Below are 22,780 nucleotides of genomic sequence, written 5' to 3'. Positions count from 1 at the left end.
ACACATGTTTAAAGAACTTGGAACTCTTAAACAGTACAAGCAGCAAGAACCCAAATCACTCATAATCCTGCCCAGAGATAAATACCACACGCTAAACCTTCCAGTCTTTCCCGATTTGCTTCCAGTCTTTTCTATGCAATTCTTTTCTAACCCTGTATAATCTCCTCTGTATGGACTTCTGTATCCTGTTTTCTTAAACATTTCTCTTGAGCCCTTCAATTCTTTTGAATGTTATGAAAACAGAGATTGTTAGAGTCATAGAGAGATGCCACAATGAATCAATCATTCCGCTAATATTAGACGTGTTTTCCACCTTCTCCCCTACTGCACAATCCCTGGAGTACAGTCGTAAAGAACATCCGTGTCCCAGCCAGCAGGTCTCGGAGCAAATCTCGGCTGCCGCCCTTCACAACAGCGCACCTGCTCTGAGGCTCGGGTAGAAAAAGAGGAAACTCTACAACATACACCAGGGGTCGTGAGGATTCAGCCGGACTGTCTGCAAAGCACCCTACGAGTGCGTGTCACGGGACACGCTCGGTAAAGAGCAGTCACGACAGTGACTCACGAGTGAGTATACACGTTAGGTCTGCAATCACAACAACATGCACCAGGAGTCGGAGCTAAAAGTTCTGTCTGCTTCTCATATTCCTGTTTCTCAAGGTCTCTTTGCTTAATGTGTGATGCAGGAGTCTGTAAGGGCTTCTGCAGATATCCAAGATGCTTTCTTTCAACATCGTGCACAGAGCTAAAAAAATAAAATAAAACAAAATAAAACAATAATAAAATAAAATAAAATAAAAATGAAACAAAATAAAAAAATAAAATAAAACAAGATAAAATAAAAAATAAAATAAAATAAAAATGAAATAAAATAAAAAAATAAAATAAAAATAAATAAAATAAAAAATAAAATAAAACAAAACAAAATAAAACAAAATAAGATAAAATAATAAAATAAAATGAAATAAAATAAAAAATAAAATAAAAATAAATATAATAAATAAATAAATAAATAAATAAATTAAATAAAATAAAACACTCTCAAATGGCGCTCTCTCACCCTTTCTCTGAAACTGCAGTGAGGACGCACAGAGAAGAATTTTCTATTGGCAGACATTTCGCTGTATGCTCTTTGTGGTTAAGGCTGCCTGCACGATACCCATTACCTTAAATGAATGTGACATTTTTTAGTTTCATTCCACTCAAGAGCAGTTAATGAGCACTTGCAAACCCACCTCATCTGAAGTATCCACCGATGGGGAGAGCCGACCAGAGGAAGCATTTGCCTGTGCTTGACCTACTTAGGAACCCAGCTCCAGTCTGGCTCTGCCCTTTGTTTGGTCGGCCACTTCTAGCCTCCGTTCCCCACCTGTAAAACAGGGCTACAAAGAACACCCTCTTCATACAGACGTCGCAATGAGTCCATAAAAATAATGCCTATCAAGTACATAGCTGGCTCTTGGCTACAGGTGACATGGCTGTGGCTTTTGTGGTTCTGCCCTTTCTGGGTCCATGAAGGATTAGCCTTTGCCTGCCCCACTTCAAGTGAGGTGCGGCCAGGTGATTTACTTCGGCCAATGAAGTGAGTAGAAGTGACACATGTCACTTCCAGAAGAAAACACGAGGAGCCACGTCATTTCCTGCCTCCGCCATCAGACAGGCAGGTGTGGAACAGAGCTATGGCGGCCTGGGTGCTTGGGAGGACTACGCCCAGTGCCTACCAGCCACTGAGACTTGGAGGGCTTCTGTCACAGCAGCATAACCTAGAACACTCTAAGTCATATGGTAACTATAAGTCCTGATGGTTTTACATGAATGAGGCCATGAGTATTACTGGTGTTTCAAGATCATTTCACCTGTGTGACTAAACAGAAAAACTGGGTTTGATTTGGGACCGTAAGACAAGTGGTTATGAAGTTCAGGCTGTAATTTTCAGGCACTCAGGCCTATAAATCAGATCAAAACAAGGGCTTCCCATCAAAAAGACTTGCAGCACAGCAAGGGTTAGTGGTAATACCCACAATTTACTGAGCGCTTTTTATTCCTCAGGGGTTATGCTAAGGGTATTATATTTGTTATCTTATTTAACCCTGGCAACAATCCCATAAAGTCGGTGACATTCCAGTGTGGCAAGATGAGAGGGAATTTCCGTTCTCCTCGTTAATCTTTTCCCCATTGTAGGAAGGACTTAAAAAATACACACACACACACACACACAACAAATCTTGGCATGAGAAATAGTAAGGGAAACATCATTACTGGGCATCAGTAAGGGAAAACTTTGTTACCCTAAAGATGCCCCCCTCTGATGGATCTGTTTCCTATAAAGGACTCTGACAATCTACAGCCACCCCCTCATGGTGGAGAGAAAGAATGACCTTCTCATGAGGGGAAAATTGTGGAGGGGGGCAGGGCAGGCAGAGGGGACCGTGTGGAGCAGGGGAACACGCAGGGCTTCAAAGATGGGCAGTGGGAGAGAAGAGAGATTATACTTCTGGTTATGCAGCAGCGGTAGACGTCCCATCTCCTGTCATACCCCCGGGGGGACTTTGTGACCAGCTCTGCCCAATGAAATATGAGCATAGGTGCCATTTGTAAATGCCAGGCCCAGGCATTTCAGAGCAAGGATGGCATTTCTGCGCTCTCTCTTCACCTTCAGCAGTGACTGAAAGCCACATGTTGAGATGAAGGAGGCAGGGTAGCGGGGAGGGGGGAGGGGGGTGGGGGGAAGGGGGAAGGAATCAGACCGCATCCCTGAATCACACATGATGGAAAGCTGTCCTTGGAAGTCCCCAGACCCCCTTCACGTTTCACGTGAGCTTAAAATAACCTTTGGCTATATTTAGCCACTGAGGTGCCAGAAGTCACATGTGACCATAGCAGAGCCTGACCTACTGGAACACAACACGGAGAACTAGAGACTAGTCAAAGAACACAATCAGCCCAAGGAAATCAAGAAGGAAAAAAATACTTAAAAAAGCAAAATTTATTACAAGCAGAAAAAAGAAAACGCCAATCAAGAGCTAAAGAGAAAGACATTTTTTTATTTAAAAAAAATTTTTTTTAATTTTTTAATGTTTTTATTTTTGAGACAGAGAGAGACAGAGCATGAGCAGGGGAGGGGCAGAGAGAGAGGGAGGCACAGAATCCGAAGCAGGCTCCAAGGCCCGAGCTGTCAGCACAGAGCCTGACGTGGGGCTCGAACTCACGGACGGTGAGATCGTGACCTGAGCCGAGGTCGGACGCTTAAGCGACTGAGCCACCCAGGCACCCCCAAAAACACTTTTTGGTACATTTATTTATTTTTGAGAGACAGAGAGAGACAAAGCACAAGTGGGGCAGGGGCAGAGAGAGAGGAGACACAGAATCCAAAGCAGGCTCCAGGCTCTGAGCTGTCAGCACAGAGCCCGACACAGGGCTTGAACTCACAAACCGTGAGATCAGGACATGAGCCTAGGTTGGACACTTAACCGACTGAGCCACCCAGGCGCCCCGAGAAAGAAATTTTTTTAAGAAAAGAATAGATTAAACCTAAGAGGTGATTCTACAGGATGTGGAGGAAAGCAAACCCTCTGGCAAAGCTAGTTAGGTGAAAAAAAAAGAAACAAATGCAAATTAGGATGATAAAGGAGACACAATTCTATACTCAGAAAAGATCCTATTAAATTTTAAAATCACAATGAAATGAATGCCTTCCTATAAACTATGTTACTAAAAATGACCCGGGAAAAGACAGAAAACATCAATAGTCCAACGAAGAAATTGGGAAAACTGTCAAAGAACTATCTCCAAAAAATGTCCTAGAAAAGTTGTTTCCAACCTTCAAAGAACATGTAATTCCTTAACCTCACCACTGCACGGAAAAAGAATGCAGTGGGCAATTTCATTGTACAATGTTATCAAAATTTGGCAGGGTTAGCCAAAGAAAAAAAACTCAATGCTCTCATTTATGAATCGTGAATGCCAAAATCCTAAAACAACAAATTAAATAAATTAAATCCTCCAGTAAATTAAATGTAGTATTTGTAAAAACTAACAAATTAAAGTCAAATAAGAGTGACTGCAGGAAGGCACAGAAAGGTCAATATTAGAAAACAGTAGGGGGTCAAATTCATAAAACACAAGGTCCTCACGGGTAGGTACCCTGTCACTGGTGTATTCCCAGTGAAAAGAATGAAAACAATGTCTGGGACATAGTAAGTGCTCAATAAATATTTATTGCATAAATTATCAAGTGAATACATTAGTTAAAAGGGAAAAGATATGATGATCTTTAAAGACCCTGAGAATATAGTTAATCAAATTTAACTTTGGCACCAAAGAAAAACCCAAAGTAACATCATAAAATCATGTAATAGGTAATGTGATTGAAAAACAAGATCTCTTGAACCAGCTGTCATGCATTTCCAAGGAAGACAGTAAGGAGATGTGGAAGCCCACTTACTGCTCCAGTATTTTAACACTGTTCTAGAAGTCCTAGACAATGCAGTTACACAAAATAATAAAATAAGTATGAATACTGGAGAAGAAGAGGCAAAATTATTATTTGCAGAAAATATGCATGTCTACCTAGAAAGTTCAATAGCCTCAATCTTTGTAAAAAGTGTTTAAAAGCGGGGTGCCTGGGGGCGCCTGGGTGGCTCAGTCGGTTCAGTGTCTGACTTGGGCTCAGGTCATGATCTCACGGCATGTGGGTTTGAGCCCCATGTCAGGCTCTGTGCTGAGAAATCGGAGGCTGGAGCCTGCTTGGATTCTGTGTCTCCCTCTCTCTCTGACCCTCCCCCACTCACGTGTGTGTGTGTGTGTGTGTGTGTGTGTGTGTGTGCGCGCGCGCGCACTCTCTCTCTTAAAAGTAAATAAACATTAAATAAATAAATAAAATTTAAAAAGTGGGGCACCTGGGTGGCTCAGTTGGTTAAGCATCTGACTCTTGATTTGGGCTCATGTCATGATCTCATGGTTCGTGAGACCAAGCCCCACATCAGGTTCCGTGCTGTCAGCTCGCTCGCGCTCTCTCTCTCTCTCTCTCTCTCTCTCCCTCCCCCCCCCACTTGCTCACACCTTCTCTCAAGATACATAAACTTAAAAGTATTTAAAAATAATGAGATATGTTTACGACGGTGGTGGTTACGATAATTACAAAAAAAAAATCAGTAACTTTTTTACACTCCACCAAAAAAGAGGAAAAAAATAGACCTTAACAAAAGATTCCCAGCATTGAGTCAAGAGTAATGACAATGACAAATTACCTAAAAACAAAAGCAAAATTCTGCAGGACTTAAACGGACAAAACTATTTCATAGGATCATAAAGAGACTTGAACAGGCGTATCCTACTGCCAGATAGGAAGAATTCTCATCATACTCACTGGTGTAAAACTGTCAGTCTCCCCCATCTTAATAAAAAACGCTGAGAAAAAAAAATAAACAGACAAGCGAAGTCAGGGAAATATAAGCAATTCTATTTTATTTTATTTTTTAATTTTTTTTAACGTTTATTTATTTTTGGGACAGAGAGAGACAGAGCATGAACGGGGGAGGGGCAGAGAGAGAGGGAGACACAGAATCGGAAGCAGGCTCCAGGCTCCGAGCCATCAGCCCAGAGCCCGACGCGGGGCTCGAACTCACGGACCGCGAGATCGTGACCCGAGCTGAAGTCGGATGCTTCACCGACTGAGCCACCCAGGTGCCCCAAGCAATTCTATTTTATAAGGGAGTAATTGGTAGATTAGCTGAGGTGAAGGCACCACAAGACAGGCAAGGCTGTTGAGGTGTTTTTCTTTTTTTTTTAATGTTTATATATTTTTGAGAGACAGAGACAGCATAAGCGGGGGAGGGGCAGAGAGAGAGGGAGACACGAATCTGAAGCCAGCTCCAGGCTCCGAGCTGTCAGCACAGACCTGACACGGGGCTTGAACTCACGGAACCATGGGATCGTGACCTGACCAAAGTCGGATGCTTAAGCGACTGAGCCACCCAGGTGCCCCAGAGCTGTTGATTTCTAAATGCCAAGCCAAGGAGTTGCCCTGGATGAAGCTGAGATTTGGGAACCAGACCAACTCCATAGCTCCTCCCACCCGAAGCATGGGACAGCAACCCACAGCTGCTCCCCTGGGCAGGTGAGCCTATCTTTCATTCCTGCCAACTGACAGGTAAAGAGAACAAATTAGAAAGCCTAGAAATAGATCCAAGTAGATGAAATTTTTTAGTACATGATGGCATTTCAATACAGTGGGATTGAATTACATTATTCATTTTGATAGTAGGGTAACTACTTACTTAAAAAAAAAAAAAAAACTAAATGTGACACCTAAGTCATGTCATGCACCAAAATTAATGACTGATGAATTTAAAATCTGATGGTAGGGGCCCCTGGGTGACTCAGTAGGTTAAGCGTCCGACTTCGGCTCAGGTCATGATCTTGCAGTCTGTGAGTTCAAGCCCTGCGTCAGGCTCTGTGCTGACAGCTCAGAGCCCGGAGACTGCTTCAGATTCGGTGTCTCCCTCTTTCTCTGCCCCTCCCCTGCTTGCACTCTGTCTCTCTCTCAAAAATAAATAAACATTGAAAAAAAATTTTTAAATAATAAAATCTGATGGTAAAATTAAATTATGTAAATGGTAATGAAAATGTAGAAATATTTGTCATCTCAGGCTGGGAAAAACATCCCTAAGCATAATATTTAAGCACAAACCATAAATTGATAGACTTAAGATCACAAAATACTACAAAAGACATCAAACAAAATACAAAAGGCCAAAAAAACTATAGGGTATACGTGTGGCATATGACAAAGCACATACATGCTTAATATGTTAAAAATTACCTAAAAAATTTAAAAAAAAACCAGTTATGATGTGACCTAAGAAAAATGGGGCAAAGACCTATGCAGGCAATTCAGAAAAGGTAAGAAATATCGAGTCAACTTAAACAGATGTTCTATCTCACTTAAGTTAAAAGAGAAGCAAAGAGAGGTTTTTCACTCACACATCAACAAAGTTGTGATATTACTTGCTGATAGGGCTAGGGAGAAGAAATTGGCAATTCTACCGAGAATGTACATATAATATGCGTGTATGTTTTTATATACAAAATATATACTCATGTGGTCTTTAAAACTCACATACTCTTTCACCCAGAAATTTCCCTTCTAAGACTTCATCCTAGGAAAGTGAACCAGTGAAAAGTATTTGCTATGTGATGAGCAAAAGGAAATTGGTTGACCATAATGGAATATTACATACCCTTGAAAAATTATACTGTAGTTTGTCGACACAAGATGATATTCAAGATGTAATACACGGGGGGCGGGGAGAAGCAGGTTGCAAAACAGTATACACCATATGATCTCTCTCTCTTTTTTAAGAACATATATTTGCCTGTTAAACACTTAGAAAATTATACTGAAAATATTAAATGTCCCCAGGTAGTGAGATTACTGACCACTGTTTTGTTTTACGTTTTGCCCGTCTATAAGTTTATAACTTTCCTACCATAAACAAATAGCATTTATATAACCAAAAAGAAAGTTAAAAAAAGTAAATTGAATTCTGTGGGAAAATAAACATTTACTCTAAAAATAAACTCTAAAGTTGGAAACCGAAAGCAAAAACATCTGCTTCCCGGACAGAAAGGATAGTTTTAAATTGCTAGATGGCCACACGCTTCCCAGAGCCAGTGGGGTTCCGGGTACCAGCTTACTCCGACGCCCAGCGCCCCACAGGAGAGCCCCTTTCTCTCCTGCCTACACCCGACACTGAGCGCAAGCACGATTTCATTACTGGCTGTCGTTATCAATACAGCCTTTGAAATGAACTGTTCTGGGTTATCAATGAGAGGGATTGCCTACTAATCCCCTCCAAAAAGAACAACCATAAATTACTGCTTTATTCACAGGGCTACTGACCCACTTTTTCTAGAGGGGAAAAAAAAAAGTGGTCCCTATCACCCATCATGAAAACCACTAATGAGTATTGATATATTTCTTCGGCGGAGGTAAAGCGGGAAGGAAAGTCATTAATTGCCGGTGAACAGTCCCTCACAATGACTTGCAGGTCTGGGATAACAGCATCCTCCAGGAAACCCAGGCAGCCTCACACAGACTGCCGAGAACAGCCCGGCAGAAGGCTGAGAGGCAGCAGATCTGCACAGTAAGGAGCTCAGAAGACACGGGCAGAGAATATTCCTTCCAGATTTGCTAGCGTGCTCTGCAAGTGGGGAGTACGTTCTGTTATCTCGCGTATGCACACCAGAGCAGGTGGCAAGGCATGGGCTTCCACGGAACTCCGACGGACAACTTCGCCCTGAGACCGAATAAATGCGCACGGTGCTCCTTGCGCGGACAGGTTTGGGTCTGCCCGACCCTGCTGGGTTAGCAGGAAGACGCGGCAGGGCCTGCGTCCATCTACCGGGTCCAACTCACAGGAAATCATAGGTGGGGAATGGAGCGGTCTGATGACTAATTTAGAATGGCTTCTGACTTTCTCCCTGATGTCCTATTGATTGGGTCACGGCTCTCAGGAGGCCTGCTGATGGGCAAGGCCGTGTCTCAGAGAGAAACCTTCAAGGAAAAGATCCTCACTGGCTTGGCTGTTTTTGACCTAGAGGCTCTCTCTGCATCCTCAGCATCTATCTGGGTACCAGTGGCTGCTGCAGTCATATTCTGAGAGCTGCACAGCGGCAAAGGGACTCAGCCAAGCCGTGCACCAGAAACCAAGTCCACTCGGGGCTGCGTGCCGAGCAGTCTAGAAACGGAAAAGTGGGGCTCTGTAGACAAAGCTCTGTCTTCCCCTCCCAGCTCGTAGCCTCCCAAACCGAATAATCCAACCCGACAGCCCTGAACTTCCAAGCCTCCCTCCCAACACTTCATAGCCCCTCGCCTACTCCCAGTCACCGCGAACGTCACCCGTCAACGCACCACGCACAGGAGCACGGCTCCTGTCCATTCGTTGCCACCACTGGACAATGGCTGTCAAAATCTAAGAAGCCCTTCATGCTTCTCAGGACAATGAACCTCATCAACCATTTGCTCAGCGCTGGATGTGAGCCAGCCTCCCTTCGCCCTTCTCACAGTTCTGAGCTGGGCGCCACTGGGACCCTCACGGTGCAGACCGGAGGCGGAAGAGGTGGGGGGAAATTTCCTCCTCCCCAGATCAAGGTGCCGGTTTTACTCCCATGGTCTCTCGCTGCGGGTGCGTCTCTAAATGCCCGCTCACGGCTTTGTTCCTCCTGACACAAACCAGCACCACTTCCAAGAAAAACGCTCGATGCCGTTCAGGGTGCCTCTCACCCCAGCAGCCAACAGATGCTCTCGAAGGTACAAACTGGCGTATAAATCAGGCAAGAACGAATTCCCCCCTTAAACCTCGTTCTGTCTTTCCAAAGCCCAGCAGCGATGCTGTACCCAGTCTTCAAGGCACCCACTCCATCACAACATGAAAGAGGCACCGTGTCAGGAGTCACTCGGGCCTTGGAACCACTTTGCGTGACTTCCCCAGCCACGGCACCTGGACCTTTTGCTCGCTTATTGATCCGGTTCTCAAAGAATTTTGGAGAACCTACTACCTGCTAGGCATTAGGGTCCCTGCCCACAACGAACTTGAAGTCTAGAGGGAAAAATAAACGAGCGAAGATAAAAACTGCGATACGATGTCACCACAGCATGCCTTTAGAATACAGATTCCAAGGGGCGCCTGGGTGGCTCAGTCGGTTAAGTGACCGACTTGGGCTCAGCTCGTGATCTGACAGTTCTTGAGTTTGAGCCCCACGTTGGGCTCTGTGCTGACGGCTCGGAGCCTGGAGCCTGCTTCCGATTCTCTCTCTCTGCCCCTCCCTGCTTGTGCGCGCTCTCTCTCTCTCTCTCTCGAAAATAAACATTTTTAAAAAAATACAGATTCCAAGAGGACAGAGATTTTGTTTACTCCACACTCTAAGGTTTCCTGAACCACAGCAGGGCCCGGCACTTAGCAGACACTCAATACATATTTACGGAGGGAAGAAAGAAATGAGAGAATGTAGGAGCGCGTGCCGTAGTGCAGGTAACCCAGTAATGGCCGCAGCATCTGCCCAAAGATGCTTGGAGTTACACTTCACTTGGCATGTCCTAGTGCTGAGCGCAGTGTCAGGCACACGGGGGTCCAGGCTTGCGGGGCCAGGGAAGGCTTCCCAAAGGACGGAGGAGGGAAAGGAAGGCACTGAAAGGAGAAAATTCAAAGCAGAAAGAACCCATGCAGAAACGAAACAAGCAGCTGCGGGAAGAGACGACTCTCTTCCCGGTTAAATGCAATTGGTGGATTTTATAAATTCTTCACAGTTGCTGATGCCCTCTGCACTCAGGCGCGAGCACTTCGAGAGAAAATACTAGTAACTCCACAGAGGACGTTTAAGTACGGCGACTCCTAAGTCGCGAAGGAGACTCATCCAGTCCCTAACTCTTCTGTGTTCAGAAGATCTCCAGAACCCGTAATTTTACGGAAGGCGAGGGGGTAAAGAGCTGGGAGGAGGAATAACCCTCAAACTTGTTGCTGGTCTTCCCTCAAACACAGGAAAGCCTTGTCTTCCCGGACACGCAAGGACGAGAAGCCAGCGTCTCACCAGAGCACCTGCGTAAATCGATCCACCAATTCCAAACATTCAATCCTGTGGCTTCTACAGACTCCAGAAATTGAGCGGTGTTAGGATCCCGCACCTCACTGCTTTCTCAATAAGACAAAGTAAATGCTGCCTCTTTATCGGGGTGGACCCTACGGTACACGGTTTTCATCTTGTCAATACAGTGAACGAAGATCGGGTTCAACAGAACAAGCATGGGAAGACAGAGAGGAATCAAGTCGGTAAGGGCCGATAGGCCCCTGGAAAGATCTGCGATGCTAATGCAATGAGATGCCACCGGAAACTCTTAAACAGTCAAGCGTCACGAACTGACTCTGGCTTTAAAAAGTTCACTCTAAATGTCACCAAAAGGGGGGCGCCTGGGTGGCTCAGTCGGTTAAGCATCCCACTCTTGAGCTCCGCTCAGGTCATGATCTCAACATCCGAGGGAGAGCCTTTCGGCGCAGAGCCCGCCTGGTATTCTCTCTCCCCCTCTCCCACTCCTCCTTCCTCACTCTGCTCGCTCTCTCAAAATGAACTTAAAAATAAATAAAAATGAATGTCACCAAAAGGGATACCTATCGGTGAGACACAGTGGTGGACCGGCCTTCACTTTCCCTGGTGCGTAACATAGCGGGCGCCATCTGACAGACAGACAGCATTCATTCACACGCTGGGACCCACCCAAGTCCCAACAGACGGGTGGAAAGTACCTCTTGGTGACCAGCTGCTTGGACTTCCGAGAATGCGCTTTCTTAAATAAGTAAGGTCACTCACCGGTTCTGAAACCCAACTCCCCGTGTTCCTTTGTCATTCCCTCTGTGGATGAGGGTAAAAAAAAAAGGTTTTATGCCTAAGGTTCACAAATCTTACCACTCTGAGACAAGTCCTGCAAAGAGGCAGAGGAGATGGTTGGTTTCCAGGGCGCCAGGGAGGAAGCCTGAACACCTTGCTTACATTCCCATTCGAGCCCTGAGCTGAAACCCCAACACCACGCGAGTCGAGCCATCCAAGTCTGCGGCCAGGAGCCTCCTGATCGCTTAGGTGGTCTGTCGGGATGCCCGATGCCAGCCGTCAGAGGCAGAAATCAAGATATCAAAGACAGGTCAGCTGGACTACCATTTGCGCAACGACCTATACGGGAAAACACGGTCTCGGTGTCCAACACATCAAAAGGCAGCCCACGTGAGGCTATATCTGGGGCGATACCATGCCAGAAATCTGGGCTAATCTGACTCTGCTATTCATAAATTCCCCCTCATGTTAAAGCACATGTGTTTGGGAAAGGGAAATGAATCCAAGGCAATTTTAGACATTGTTACTTGGAAACCATCTGGAGTCCCTGAAAGCATAAGGAGCCACCGCATCCCCTGCCCTCAGATGCCCACCGTAACTGGGGCAGTATGCTCACCTGGGAGCTTAGGGTCCCCTCTTGCCCAGGGATACCCCCACCCCCACCCTACCAGATGCCAGTTCAGTCTCCACTTCCCACCCAAGAAAGGTATTTGGTTTCCCGGTAAACCTGGTGGAGAGCCCTCGATGTGTCTGCACTTGAACTGCACCCAAGGCTGGGTTCTCTGCTTTCCACTTGGCTTTACGGCTGCACACCTGAATTCCTGTGCCACGGCGGGCCAGGACGAGGTCCACGAAAGCCCCCCTCAGCCTCACAACCCCCTGTTCACAGCACGTCTAGCTTTGGAAGAGACCCACCAGAATCCTTATGTAACGGTTAATAGATGTTGGCACCCTGCAGAGCGGCTCCTGGAGACACTAGCCCAGATGCAGCCCATTTCACCGCGATGACAGCAGGCTGGGTCCTGCAGCTTTCTCCGGCCTGGCTCTCCCCGACCGTAGGGCCTCTCGGTTCCCCTCCCCTACCTGGCTGTGATCCTCTGCTTATCTCATCTTCCAGAGGAGTTGGACCTCCCTTTCTGCAGCCTCCCTCCCTCCACTGAAATCGGTCTTAGGACCCAGCCCACAGCAGCGCCATTCCAGCAGCACCTTCCCTGCCCCCCTCTCCCCTCACCCCTCCGGAGCCCCCCGTCTCCAACACCTATCGCCTTAAGAAACCCGGCCGATAAAGAGATCCAGAATCTCGTACAGTCATAGTCCCAGAAAACAAACGCGGCAGGAGGGGCGGGCTCAAGCTCTGCCAAGCCGAAGACCAGGCCCCACACTTGCCCTGGACCCCCGAGAAGCCTGAACTCGGCGCAGGGGAGGGAATCTTCGGAGAAGCCACTGCGGGTCGGCTGCCTCCAGCACAATCAGAGCAAACACCTGTTTCCAGGAAGCCAGGCGGCCAGGGGCGAAGGAGGGAGTCCCGGGGAAAGGCAGGGAGGACGGGGTGAAGGGGCAGCTGGGGACGCAGGTAAAGGATGCGTCACACCTCGCGCTTGGCAACCGGAGCCGGGGCGCAGCGGGCAGAGCCCCCGAAGGGCTCCGGGGGCGGGGAAGTTCCGAGAGGAGGGGTCGCGCCCGCGCGCGGTCCCGCAGGGGCCGGAGCAGGGGGAAGGCGCGGCGGGGAGCGGAGGGAGCGAGGTCGCGAGGCCGGGCGGGCTCCATCACCTGCGCGCCCCGGCGGCTGCAGCCTCGCGGGCGCGCACCGGGGGAACCTACCTGCCCACCGTCTGGTTGGCCAGCTGGCGCATGCGATTGAACTGCTTCTTCATCGTGGCCCCGCTGCCGCGCTGGCCGGGGAGCTGGGGCGAGGACGGAGCAGCCCGGAGCCCGCCGCAGGTTACATGGCTCCCGCGCGGAGCCTCCCGGGCGACGGCGGCGGCACTGCGGAGCCTCCGGGAGCCGTCTGGCCCGCGCGCGGCTGCCTCCCCAGGGCACCGCCGCCTACTCCTCCGCCCGCCGCGGCGCCCGCTGCCGCATCCTCCTCACGCGCGCCGCCGCGCCTGCATGCTGACGCCCGCGGCCGCCCTCGGCGCCCGCCAGGTCCGCCCGGCCGCCTGCCCCCCAGCCCCTCTCCGGCGCGGGGACCCGGGAGGCTCCGCAGGCTCCCGGCCGGCTGGCCGGGTGGTCCCCGCTGCGCCTGTGCGGCGGGCGCCGTGCATTCTGGGACTTGTAGTCCTGCCCCCGCTGCCCACCTTGCCGCGTGCAAAGTTTTGCAAGGACGGAGGCGCGCGGAGGTGGAGGCCGGTCACGTCGCCGGGCGGGGTCCGGGAGAGGGGGGCGGGGGGGATGGGGTTGCGCGGTGGCACTCCAGGAAGGGAAAGGTTTCGCGGCTTTAAAAATAGCAAAAGTGGAACCAGGACTCCAACGGCAGATAAGGAAAGCGAGCATCTGCCTTTCATTGTATTCTAAGTGAATGTGAGGCTTTGCTGTTTCGAATTCACGGGAAGAAGATTTAGGCCGGCGGGTACGTGGCTCATAATATTGCGTCAGGCCACCTGGTAGTTGTTGAGGTGCACAATTAAGCTTGGGGCCCGGGGCTTGGCCCTGCAGGGCAGGCGTCACAGAAGTTTCATCCTTGATTTTCACCATACCCAGTAAGTAACCAGAAGCCCAGATAGAGGAAGGGTAGGATCATCGTAGCATCGTGTCTACGCAAGCGGCTTGACTGGGACGGCTTCCTTGCGTGGCTTACATCCCAGTCTCATAGCTGTTCCCATTTCCCTTCCACCTCCAGGGGACCAAGGGGCAACAGCTGTGGCAGGCCCGGAGGGTGCTCCACAACAGCTCTGCATTAGGATCAGTTGACTCTTTGAAAAGGGATTGTGACTTTCTGCGGGCTCCGTGCTTCAGAACAGATAGGTGATTCCAAATAGGTTTTTCTCACCACCTGTCAAGTAAGAATAGTATTGTTGGCTGGTAGGGGCTTTGGATCAGACACGAGTTCGTATGTTAGAATTCCAAAACCCAATTATATAACCTTTGGAAAAAATTACATAACCTCTCTAAGCCGCCGTGTTCTCCTCTCTAATAGACCTTTAATATTGCCCAGCAGATAAGCAAAGATAACTATCTGCTAAATTACCAATAATTAAATAACATATAAATTTCTACGTCATACATTCGTTGCCTACAACTATGATTATACTTTGCACAATAGAGCAGAATGCTCTTCCGAAATAGAATGACGAATCTGATCAATGAGAGAACTTCTTTGAGATGGTATATTTTGCATATGTTGATTATAGACGCAAGATGGCCTAAATATGGTTCTAAGTGTCTTGCTGGGCAGCTGAACAAGAGATGGTTTGAGGCAAGTCTTGGCTGAATGAACATGAAATCTTTAATTAATTGTGAATTTAGCCTCCGCTTATTAGGTCAGGCAACTCCAGCCAATTAATAAGGGAAGGCATGATTTGCTCTTAACCAACTGTGCTCTGCTTATAAAGTCAATAAAGTTTTTATAGAAACTGCAATTATTTCCACTTTGTGATATTTTTAAAAGCCAGGGGGGTAGCCTGGTTTTTATATGTATACATAACAGAGAGGCATTAAGGTCACTGTATGACTTTTTTTTTTAAAGTGTTTTATTTTGTTTTGAGAGAGACAGAGACAGTGCACGTGGGGGAGGGGCAGAGAGAATCCCAAGCAGCCTCCACACTGCCATCCCAGAGCCCGCTGCGGGGCTCGAACCCATGAAGATGTGAGATCGTGACCTGAGCCCAAACCAAGTGTCCAGTGCTTAGCCGACTGAGCCACCCAGCTGCCCCCACTGTATGACTTTTAGCAACGCTGTCTCTGCTACCATCTAGAACTGCAATGTCCAATAAATGCAGTCGCCATCGACTGCATTTGGGTATTGAAATTTAAGTTAATTAAAATTAAATGAAATTAAAAATTTAGCTCCTCAGGGGCACCTGGGTGGCTCAGTCGGTTAAGCGTCTGACTTAGGCCCAGGTCATGATCTCACGGTTCACGAGTTCCAGCCCCGCGTGGGGCTCTGTGCTATCAGCACGGAGCCTACTTGGGATCCTCTGTCCTCCCCCTCTCTCTGGCCCTCCCCCACTTGCTCTCTCTGTCTCTCTCTGTCTCTCTCTCAAAACTAAATAAACATTAAAAATTGAGCTCCTCAGAGGCGCCTGGGTGGCTCAGTCGGCTAAGTGTCCGACTTCGGCTCAGGTCATGATCTCGCAGTCCGTGGGTTCGAGCCCCGCGTCGGGCTCTGTGCTGATGGCTCAGAGCCTGGAGCCTGTTTCAGATTCTGTGTCTCCCTCTCTCTCTGACCCTCCCCCGTTCATGCTCTGTCTCTCTCTGTCTCAAAAATAAATAAACATTAAAAAAAAAATTGAGCTCTTCAGTCCTCCTAGCCACATTGTGAGTGCCTAATAACCACATGGGCTATACTGGACAGTGCAGATATAGAACATTCCTATCATCTCAGAAAGTTCTATTGGACATCCCTAGTATCAGGGAACTCCGGTAGACAATTCCAATATCACGCCAGTCTCGGTCTTCAATCTGGAGATACTTCCATTCGAAAAGGGAACTTTCTACTTCTCCACAGACACAGCCTACCCTGCTAGTGTGCATTTTATTAACTGATGGCTTCTTCACATATTTCCTGTTCTCCCATGTGGTTTTCCTCCATTTGGGAAGCAGCTCGTGTTTTTCTGTTTCCTACCCAGGGAAGGGACGGCAGTGCGGAATAAAAAAGAGAAAGGGGGGTATCAGGTCTCCTCATCTGATCTTTCAAAGCACGCTTCAGAAACACACGTGAGAATAGACTTTCTAAAGAAAAGCGTTTTGAGTTTGAAGAATACAGGCGTTGGAACTTTAGTGGTCTGTACCAAATATGGTAAAGTTTGAAGAACACACTATCCTGCTTCTTCTAGATAAAGTACACACTGGCTCTGAGGTGTTGAAGATGACAATAGGGCTGTAGAAGGGGACAGAGGGAGAGGAAAAGTAGATGATGCTCGGACAAATTTGATTGTTGTTCAAATTTTCATTGCCTGTACCTATGAAGGGGGATTATATTTGACCTTCCCAGTGAGGTCAAGATTGAAAGTAAATAAACATTTTTTTAAAGGCGGGGGGCACCTGAGTGGCTCAGTCAGTTAAGTGTCGGACTTCAGCTCAGGTCATGATCTCATGGTTCATGAGTTCGAGCCCTGTGTCGGGCTCTGTGCTGACAGCTTGGAGCCTGGAGCCTGCTTGGGATTCTGTGTCTCCCTCTCTCTCTGCCCCACCCCCGCTTGCACACTCTCTCTCTCCCTCTCTCAAAAATAAATAAACATTAACAAAATATCGATCATGAAATTCTCTTTGGACATAAAATATGCATGGAGTGATTTACGCCACTTCTGAGCAGATTTGTAAGAGTCATTTTGTAATCCCCGCCTCCTCCTTTTTTCACTCTGCTGGAAGACCAGCTATGACCCAGTTAAGGGCTGCTGTGGATCAGAGTCCTAGCCAGCTGGCTGGAGTGAAAAATAATACCTGTTTTGTAAGTTACAGGGTCTGGGGATCATTTGTTACTGCAGCACAATCAAGCCTAAGCTGACTGCTACACATGGTGTCTCTAAGGAAGATTACTTGCTCCTGGCTCCTTCCTGTGGTCACAAAAAATTTCAGATGGGTGCTGGCAGGTTGGAGGCAGCTATACCACAGAGGGGGAGTGCACCTTCTATGCACCACTTCTTAGGTGATGGCTAGCAGTGGCTAAGTTCACGGAGACCCTGTGCCTTTTAAGGCACAGGAGCAGTAAAGATGTCTACATAGAGTGCCTGGGTACCCAAACCACAGTCCTGTGGTGGCAGCAGAGTTCTCTGCACCAAGCCACGTGCAACGATTTGTTGAATGTGTGCTGCGAGGGTATACAAAAGTACCCGAAGGTGCTGGGTGTTTCTGCCGTTGGGATCGAAGATGACAAGAAGGCTGCGATGGCCAAGATGTGAAGGACAGACGCCCTGAATGATCTGACATTAAATTCAAAAACTAGACTAAAAAATCTAAACTAAGAATAGACTTAAAATTAAGTTCATTTGCAGGAGGAGGGGGGAAGGGGGGGAGGAAGAAGAAAAGTAGAGGAGGAGGAGGAGAAAGAAGAAATGAGATTCTGTTACTTCTTTGCTCAACTTTGGTCTATGGAAGGATTCCACTTCCTGCTGCATATTGACTTTAAGTTCGGTCACATGACTTGCTTTGCCCAACCACATACGGGCTTCTCACTTGCTTCAACAATGTTGTAGTACTATTTAACTGAGATACGTTTTCTTTGAAATCTGACATGCCACTTAGGAGGCTCTGAATTAGAGGGGTTTTAGCATCTACAATCTGAATCCAAACATTTGCTGGAGTCTGCCCTGCCCAACATGGGCATCAGCAGAGATACAGGGTTATTTAAACATAATTTAATTTTTTTCAACATTTATTTATTTTTGAGAGAGAGATACAGAGCATGAGCGGGGGAGGGGTAGAGAGAGAGGGAGACACAGAATCCGAAGCAGACTCCAGGCTCGGAGCTGTCAGCACAGAGCCCGACGTGGGGCTTGAACCCACGAACCGTGAGACCATGACCTGAGCCGAAGTCGGACACTTAACCAACTGAGCCACCCAGGCGCCCCTAAACATAATTTTAAATAAAGTTAAATAAAATTAGAAATTCAGTTCCTCAATTACACTAGTCACATTTTTTTTAAGTTTATTTATTTATTTTGAGAGTGACAGAAAGAGAAAGAGCACAAGTTGGGGAGGGGCAGAGAGAGAGAGAGAGAGAGAGAGAGAGAGAGAGAGAATCCCAAGCAGGCTCCACATTGTCAGCACAGAGCCCAATGCAGGGCTCGCACTCACGAACTGTGAGAGCATGACCTGAGCCAAAGTCTGATGCTCAATGGACTGAACCACCCAGGTGCCCCAGGCCATATTTCTAATAACCAAAGACCCCAAGCGTCTAGTGGCTACCGTATTCGTGTAAAATAGAACATCTCCATCGCCACAATAAATCTTTTGGAGAGCGCTAATCTGTAGAATGGAATTCAAAATACAGAATCCAGCAGAACAGAGAAAACCGAGCAAGATGTGACATGCTCAGCATAAGTATGGCCAGTCATTTTACTTGGTCTCTCCAAGCCACTCTCATCACCTACTATATGGCGGGGGGGGGGGGGGGTGGTTATAGAATAGAATCTCTGAGCCATAAATTTGGGGAGCCAGTGAACTGACCGAACTATTTGCTCAATGCATTGCTTTTGACCTGGGTGTACCCAACATTCAAAATAACATTCAGTGCTACACTATAAATGAAAGATATTGTTTATCCTTTTCAGATTCGGATCACCTTTCTCTCTGCAGGTATAAAATTTACACCACTGAAACATACCTAGTCTAAAGACTCTTTTAAACAAGGTGATAGATGTTCCTATCTTTGTGCAGGAACCACATCCAATTTTTCAGCTCCCCTTGGATCTATACCTTTGCCAAAGCCTAATGACGGGCGGGGTGTATGTCTCTACCTAGTATCTTTGGACTTGACAGTGTGACCGCTTTGGCCAATGGCATGTGGGTTAAAGGGACATGCACCATACCGCCAGCCTTTGCATTGAGGAGCTTTATACATTTCCCTCTCGTCCTCTTCACCTCTTCCGCCTAAGAAGAATTTCACCCAGGTGCCCATTGTCCCTCTCACCTTGGGCTCTACAACAAACAGGTGTGGAGCAAGCTTCATGCAGACCACAGCTGAAATTAAAGACGTAATTGATGAATCCACTTTAGGGCGGGTTATTTTAAAAGATGGGTGAAGTGAATAGATCTAAAGAAAGGGGAAAAGAAGAAAAACAGATGGCCTTGAGAGTGAGAAAAAGGATTTAATCACACGTGCAAAACTAAATACATAAAAATTAGGGGAGACTACCTCTGAAATTTTATGTTTACTTATTTTACAATATGCTCTGTTTTCACTAGGGAAACATAACTTGCTTGAGATGGTTCAAAAGTGGGTGGCAAGAATGAAGGTCGCCTGGGTGGCTCAGCCTGTTAAGCCTCCAACTCTTGATTTCAGCTCATGTCATGATCTCAAGGTTTGTGAGTTCAAATTCATAGTGTCAGACTCTGTGCTGATAGTGTGGAACCTACTTGGGATTTTGTCTCCCTCTCTCTCTTCCTGTCCCCTCCCCCACTTGCTCTCTCTCTCTTTCAAAATAAATAAAAATAAACTTAAAAAGGTGGGGGGGGAGGGTTGGCAAGAATGAGTAGACCAAGAACCCTGAAAAAATTGGAAACATTGTCACAGAGAAACACTCCCCAAAGTAATCAGGTCCAGATAGCTTTATGGGGAGCTCTTTAAAAGATTCGAGGAACAGATTAATTCCTCTGCTATTTAAAGTGTTCCAGAACACAGAAATAGAATGAAGGCAACCCAATTCATTTTATGAAATTGGCTTAACCCTGTTACCAAACCTGATGAAGATAGCACAAACACAAAAACAACACATCAATTTCACTTATAAAAATGGATATAAAAATTATGAATAAAATTAATGCACTAATAAAATGTTAATGAACAAGATCTAACAGTATATGTGTGTATGTATAAAGGCACATACATTTTAATGGTATTTGTGGAAGAATAAATAATTCAGATAAATTAAAAAGTGAACACCATGCATATTCTTGCCAACCAAGATAACATTATAAATTTATAGATATATTTCAAAAATGGAATCACGCTTGTTAGGACATATGTCCTGTCCTCTCTTCTGTTATTCTAAATAGCTCTGCAATTAACACATTCGTGCCTAAAACTATACACATACCTATTTCTTTAAGATCAAAATGAAAGAATTTCTGCACTATGTCTTTAAGCTTCTTATTGTATTGCCAAATTATTCCTCTAGATAAAAAAATGAAAACATTTTGCAGACCCACCTCTTGTGCATAAATTTTCCATTTTCCCCACACCCTGACCTACACTATTACCATTTTTAATAATCTTGCCAGATGAGTAGATGAGAAATAGCATTCTAGTTCCGTTTTGATTTGCATGTTTAAAAATCACATTGAAACAGTTTGCCCGCATGTTTCTTGGCTGTTTCGTTTTTCTTCTTCAGTTGGCTGCTGACCTCTTCATGTCCCCAGCCCATTTTTCTGCAATGGGGTTCCATATTTTCTTACTGATTTTAAAAAGCTTGTCAGTTATATTAATTATATTAATACTGCTGTGTCTATGGCAAAGGTTTTCTCCAGTTTGGCCTTTCCCTCCTAAGATCTCTAATGCTGACTTTTATCTTCCAGGAATTTTATATTTTTAATGTGGTCAAATCCATCAATCTCTTCCTTTATGTTTTATGCCTTTGATTTAATGCTTAGGAAATCTCCCCTAGCCCCAAACAATAGAAATACTCAACTGTATTTTCACCAAAAACTTTCACGTGTTAATTCCCTTTATTTATACTAAATTTTGAATTCAACATTCGGGACCACAATGTTGCCTAAAGCCAGGAGATTTCGACTGATTTCTTTGTCCAGTGTCATTTTGAAATAACTCATCAAAGGTAATGGAGAAATTCTATGTTACTCATGGAAATAGAGAAAGTTTCCACGGACAGTTTTGGCAGAGAACAGCATGGGTGATTTTTGAGTGAGGGGAGCACTGGCCAGGCAGAATTTACTATTCTTTGGGGGCGGGGGTGGAAATAAATGAAGATCCACACCATCTCTTCTGGACCACCTCCCCCACCATCTCAGCCACCAAATCTGGACTAACCAGACCTCTCTACCTCAAGTTCCACATATGCGTGAAAACATACAATATCTGTCCTTCTCTGATTTCACTCAGCATAACACCTTCCAGTTCCATCCATGTTGCTGCAAATGGCATGATTTCATTCATTCTCATTGCCACGTAGTATTCCATTGTGTATATAAACCACAATTTCTTTATCCATTCATCAGTTGATGGACATTTAGGCTCTTTCCATAATTCGGCTATTGTTGAGAGTGCTGCTATAAACATTGGGGTACAAGTGCCCCTATGCATCAGCACTCCTGTATCCCTTGGATAAATTCCTACCAGTGCTATTGCTGGATCATAGGGTAGATCTATTTTTAACTTTTTGAGGGACCTCCACCCTGTTTTCCAGAGCAGCTATACCAGTTTGCATTCCCACCAACAGGATCAGCAGACATTTTGTATGTGATATGTATTATATACCATATTCTCACAATAATACCTTTTTCTTTTCCTCTTGGTATTTCTAGGCTATACTGTTGGCAAGGTTTTTTTTCAGCCTGTTGTAAATCTCCAAAATACATTTCCAATATATTTCCTGAAAAATATTCACGTATAAGTGGATCTGCACAGTCCAAACCCGCGGTGTTCAAGGGTCAACTGTCACTCAGCATATATTATCTTATTTAATCCTTAAAGGAACTCTGGGATGAGGGTTTATTTGTTCGTTTTCCCAAGTAGGCTCTACCACCGATATGGAGCTCGAACTCACAACCCTGAGATGAAGAGTAGCAGACCCTGCTAGCCAGGCACCCCTGAGATGAGGGTTTTAGGATGTCCATCAAGTAAGTCCAAGCTCAGAGGGTTTAGGCGAATAGCCGTTAAGTGTCACAATTGGGATTCAAACCCAGGTTTGTCTAGTTCAAACACCTGTGCTCTAATTGCAGGCTATTTAACCTCTATGAAACAGGGAAGCCAATCTGAGAATTCCGAGAAATGCCCCCCATCGAATAAGTAGGAAGTAAGGCAATATAGGATTTTGGGGGTTGTTTTTGTTTGTTTGTTGTTTCTGGGGTTTTTTTGGGGGGGGGTTGGGGTTTTGTTTTCGTTTTTGTTTTGGAGAGTGAGCGAGGAAAGGGCAGAGAGAGGGAGAGACAGGATCTCAAGCATGGTCCTCACTGTCAGCACAGAGCCCAATGGAAGGCTCGAACCCACAAACTGTGAGATCATGACCTAAGTCGATATCAAGAGTCAGACACAGGGGCGCCTGGGTGACTCAGTCGGTTAAGCGGCCGACTTCGGCTCAGGTCATGATCTCGCGGTCCGTGAGTTCGAGCCCCGCGTCGGGCTCTGTGCTGACAGCTCAGAGCCTGGAGCCTGTTTCAGATTCTGTGTCTCCCTCTCTCTGCCCCTCCCCCGTTCATGCTCTGTCTCTCTCTGTCTCAAAAATAAATAAACGTTAAAAAAAAATTAAAAAAAAAAAAAGAGTCGGACACTTAACTGACTGAGCCACCCAGGCGCCCCAAGGGCAATATAGTTTTAAAGTCCAATTTGTATGCCTGGTAAGAA

General features: G+C 46.3%; 1 protein-coding gene across 3 annotated transcripts in view; it reads right to left on the bottom strand.

The window, feature by feature from the left end:
* The window catches only part of ARHGAP44 (Rho GTPase activating protein 44), a 181,162-nt gene extending 167,646 nt beyond the window's left edge, over positions 1–13,516 (bottom strand). The window contains exon 1 of one of the 3 annotated variants that reach the window (XM_042965729.1): positions 13,204–13,516. In XM_042965729.1, coding sequence (XP_042821663.1) covers positions 13,204–13,256 — 53 coding nt within the window. In that variant the 5' untranslated portion in view covers positions 13,257–13,516. The remainder of the gene's footprint in view (positions 1–13,203) is intronic. The other 2 variants (XM_042965730.1, XM_042965728.1) reach the window with 2 other exon arrangements.
* Positions 13,517–22,780: the final 9,264 nt, after the last annotated feature.

The sequence above is a fragment of the Panthera tigris genome, chromosome E1 (genome assembly GCF_018350195.1).
Source record: "Panthera tigris isolate Pti1 chromosome E1, P.tigris_Pti1_mat1.1, whole genome shotgun sequence".
NCBI classification, from domain to species: Eukaryota; Metazoa; Chordata; class Mammalia; order Carnivora; family Felidae; genus Panthera; species Panthera tigris.
Note: the sequence above shows the minus strand (reverse complement) of the source record. Positions and strands in the feature narration are given on the sequence as shown.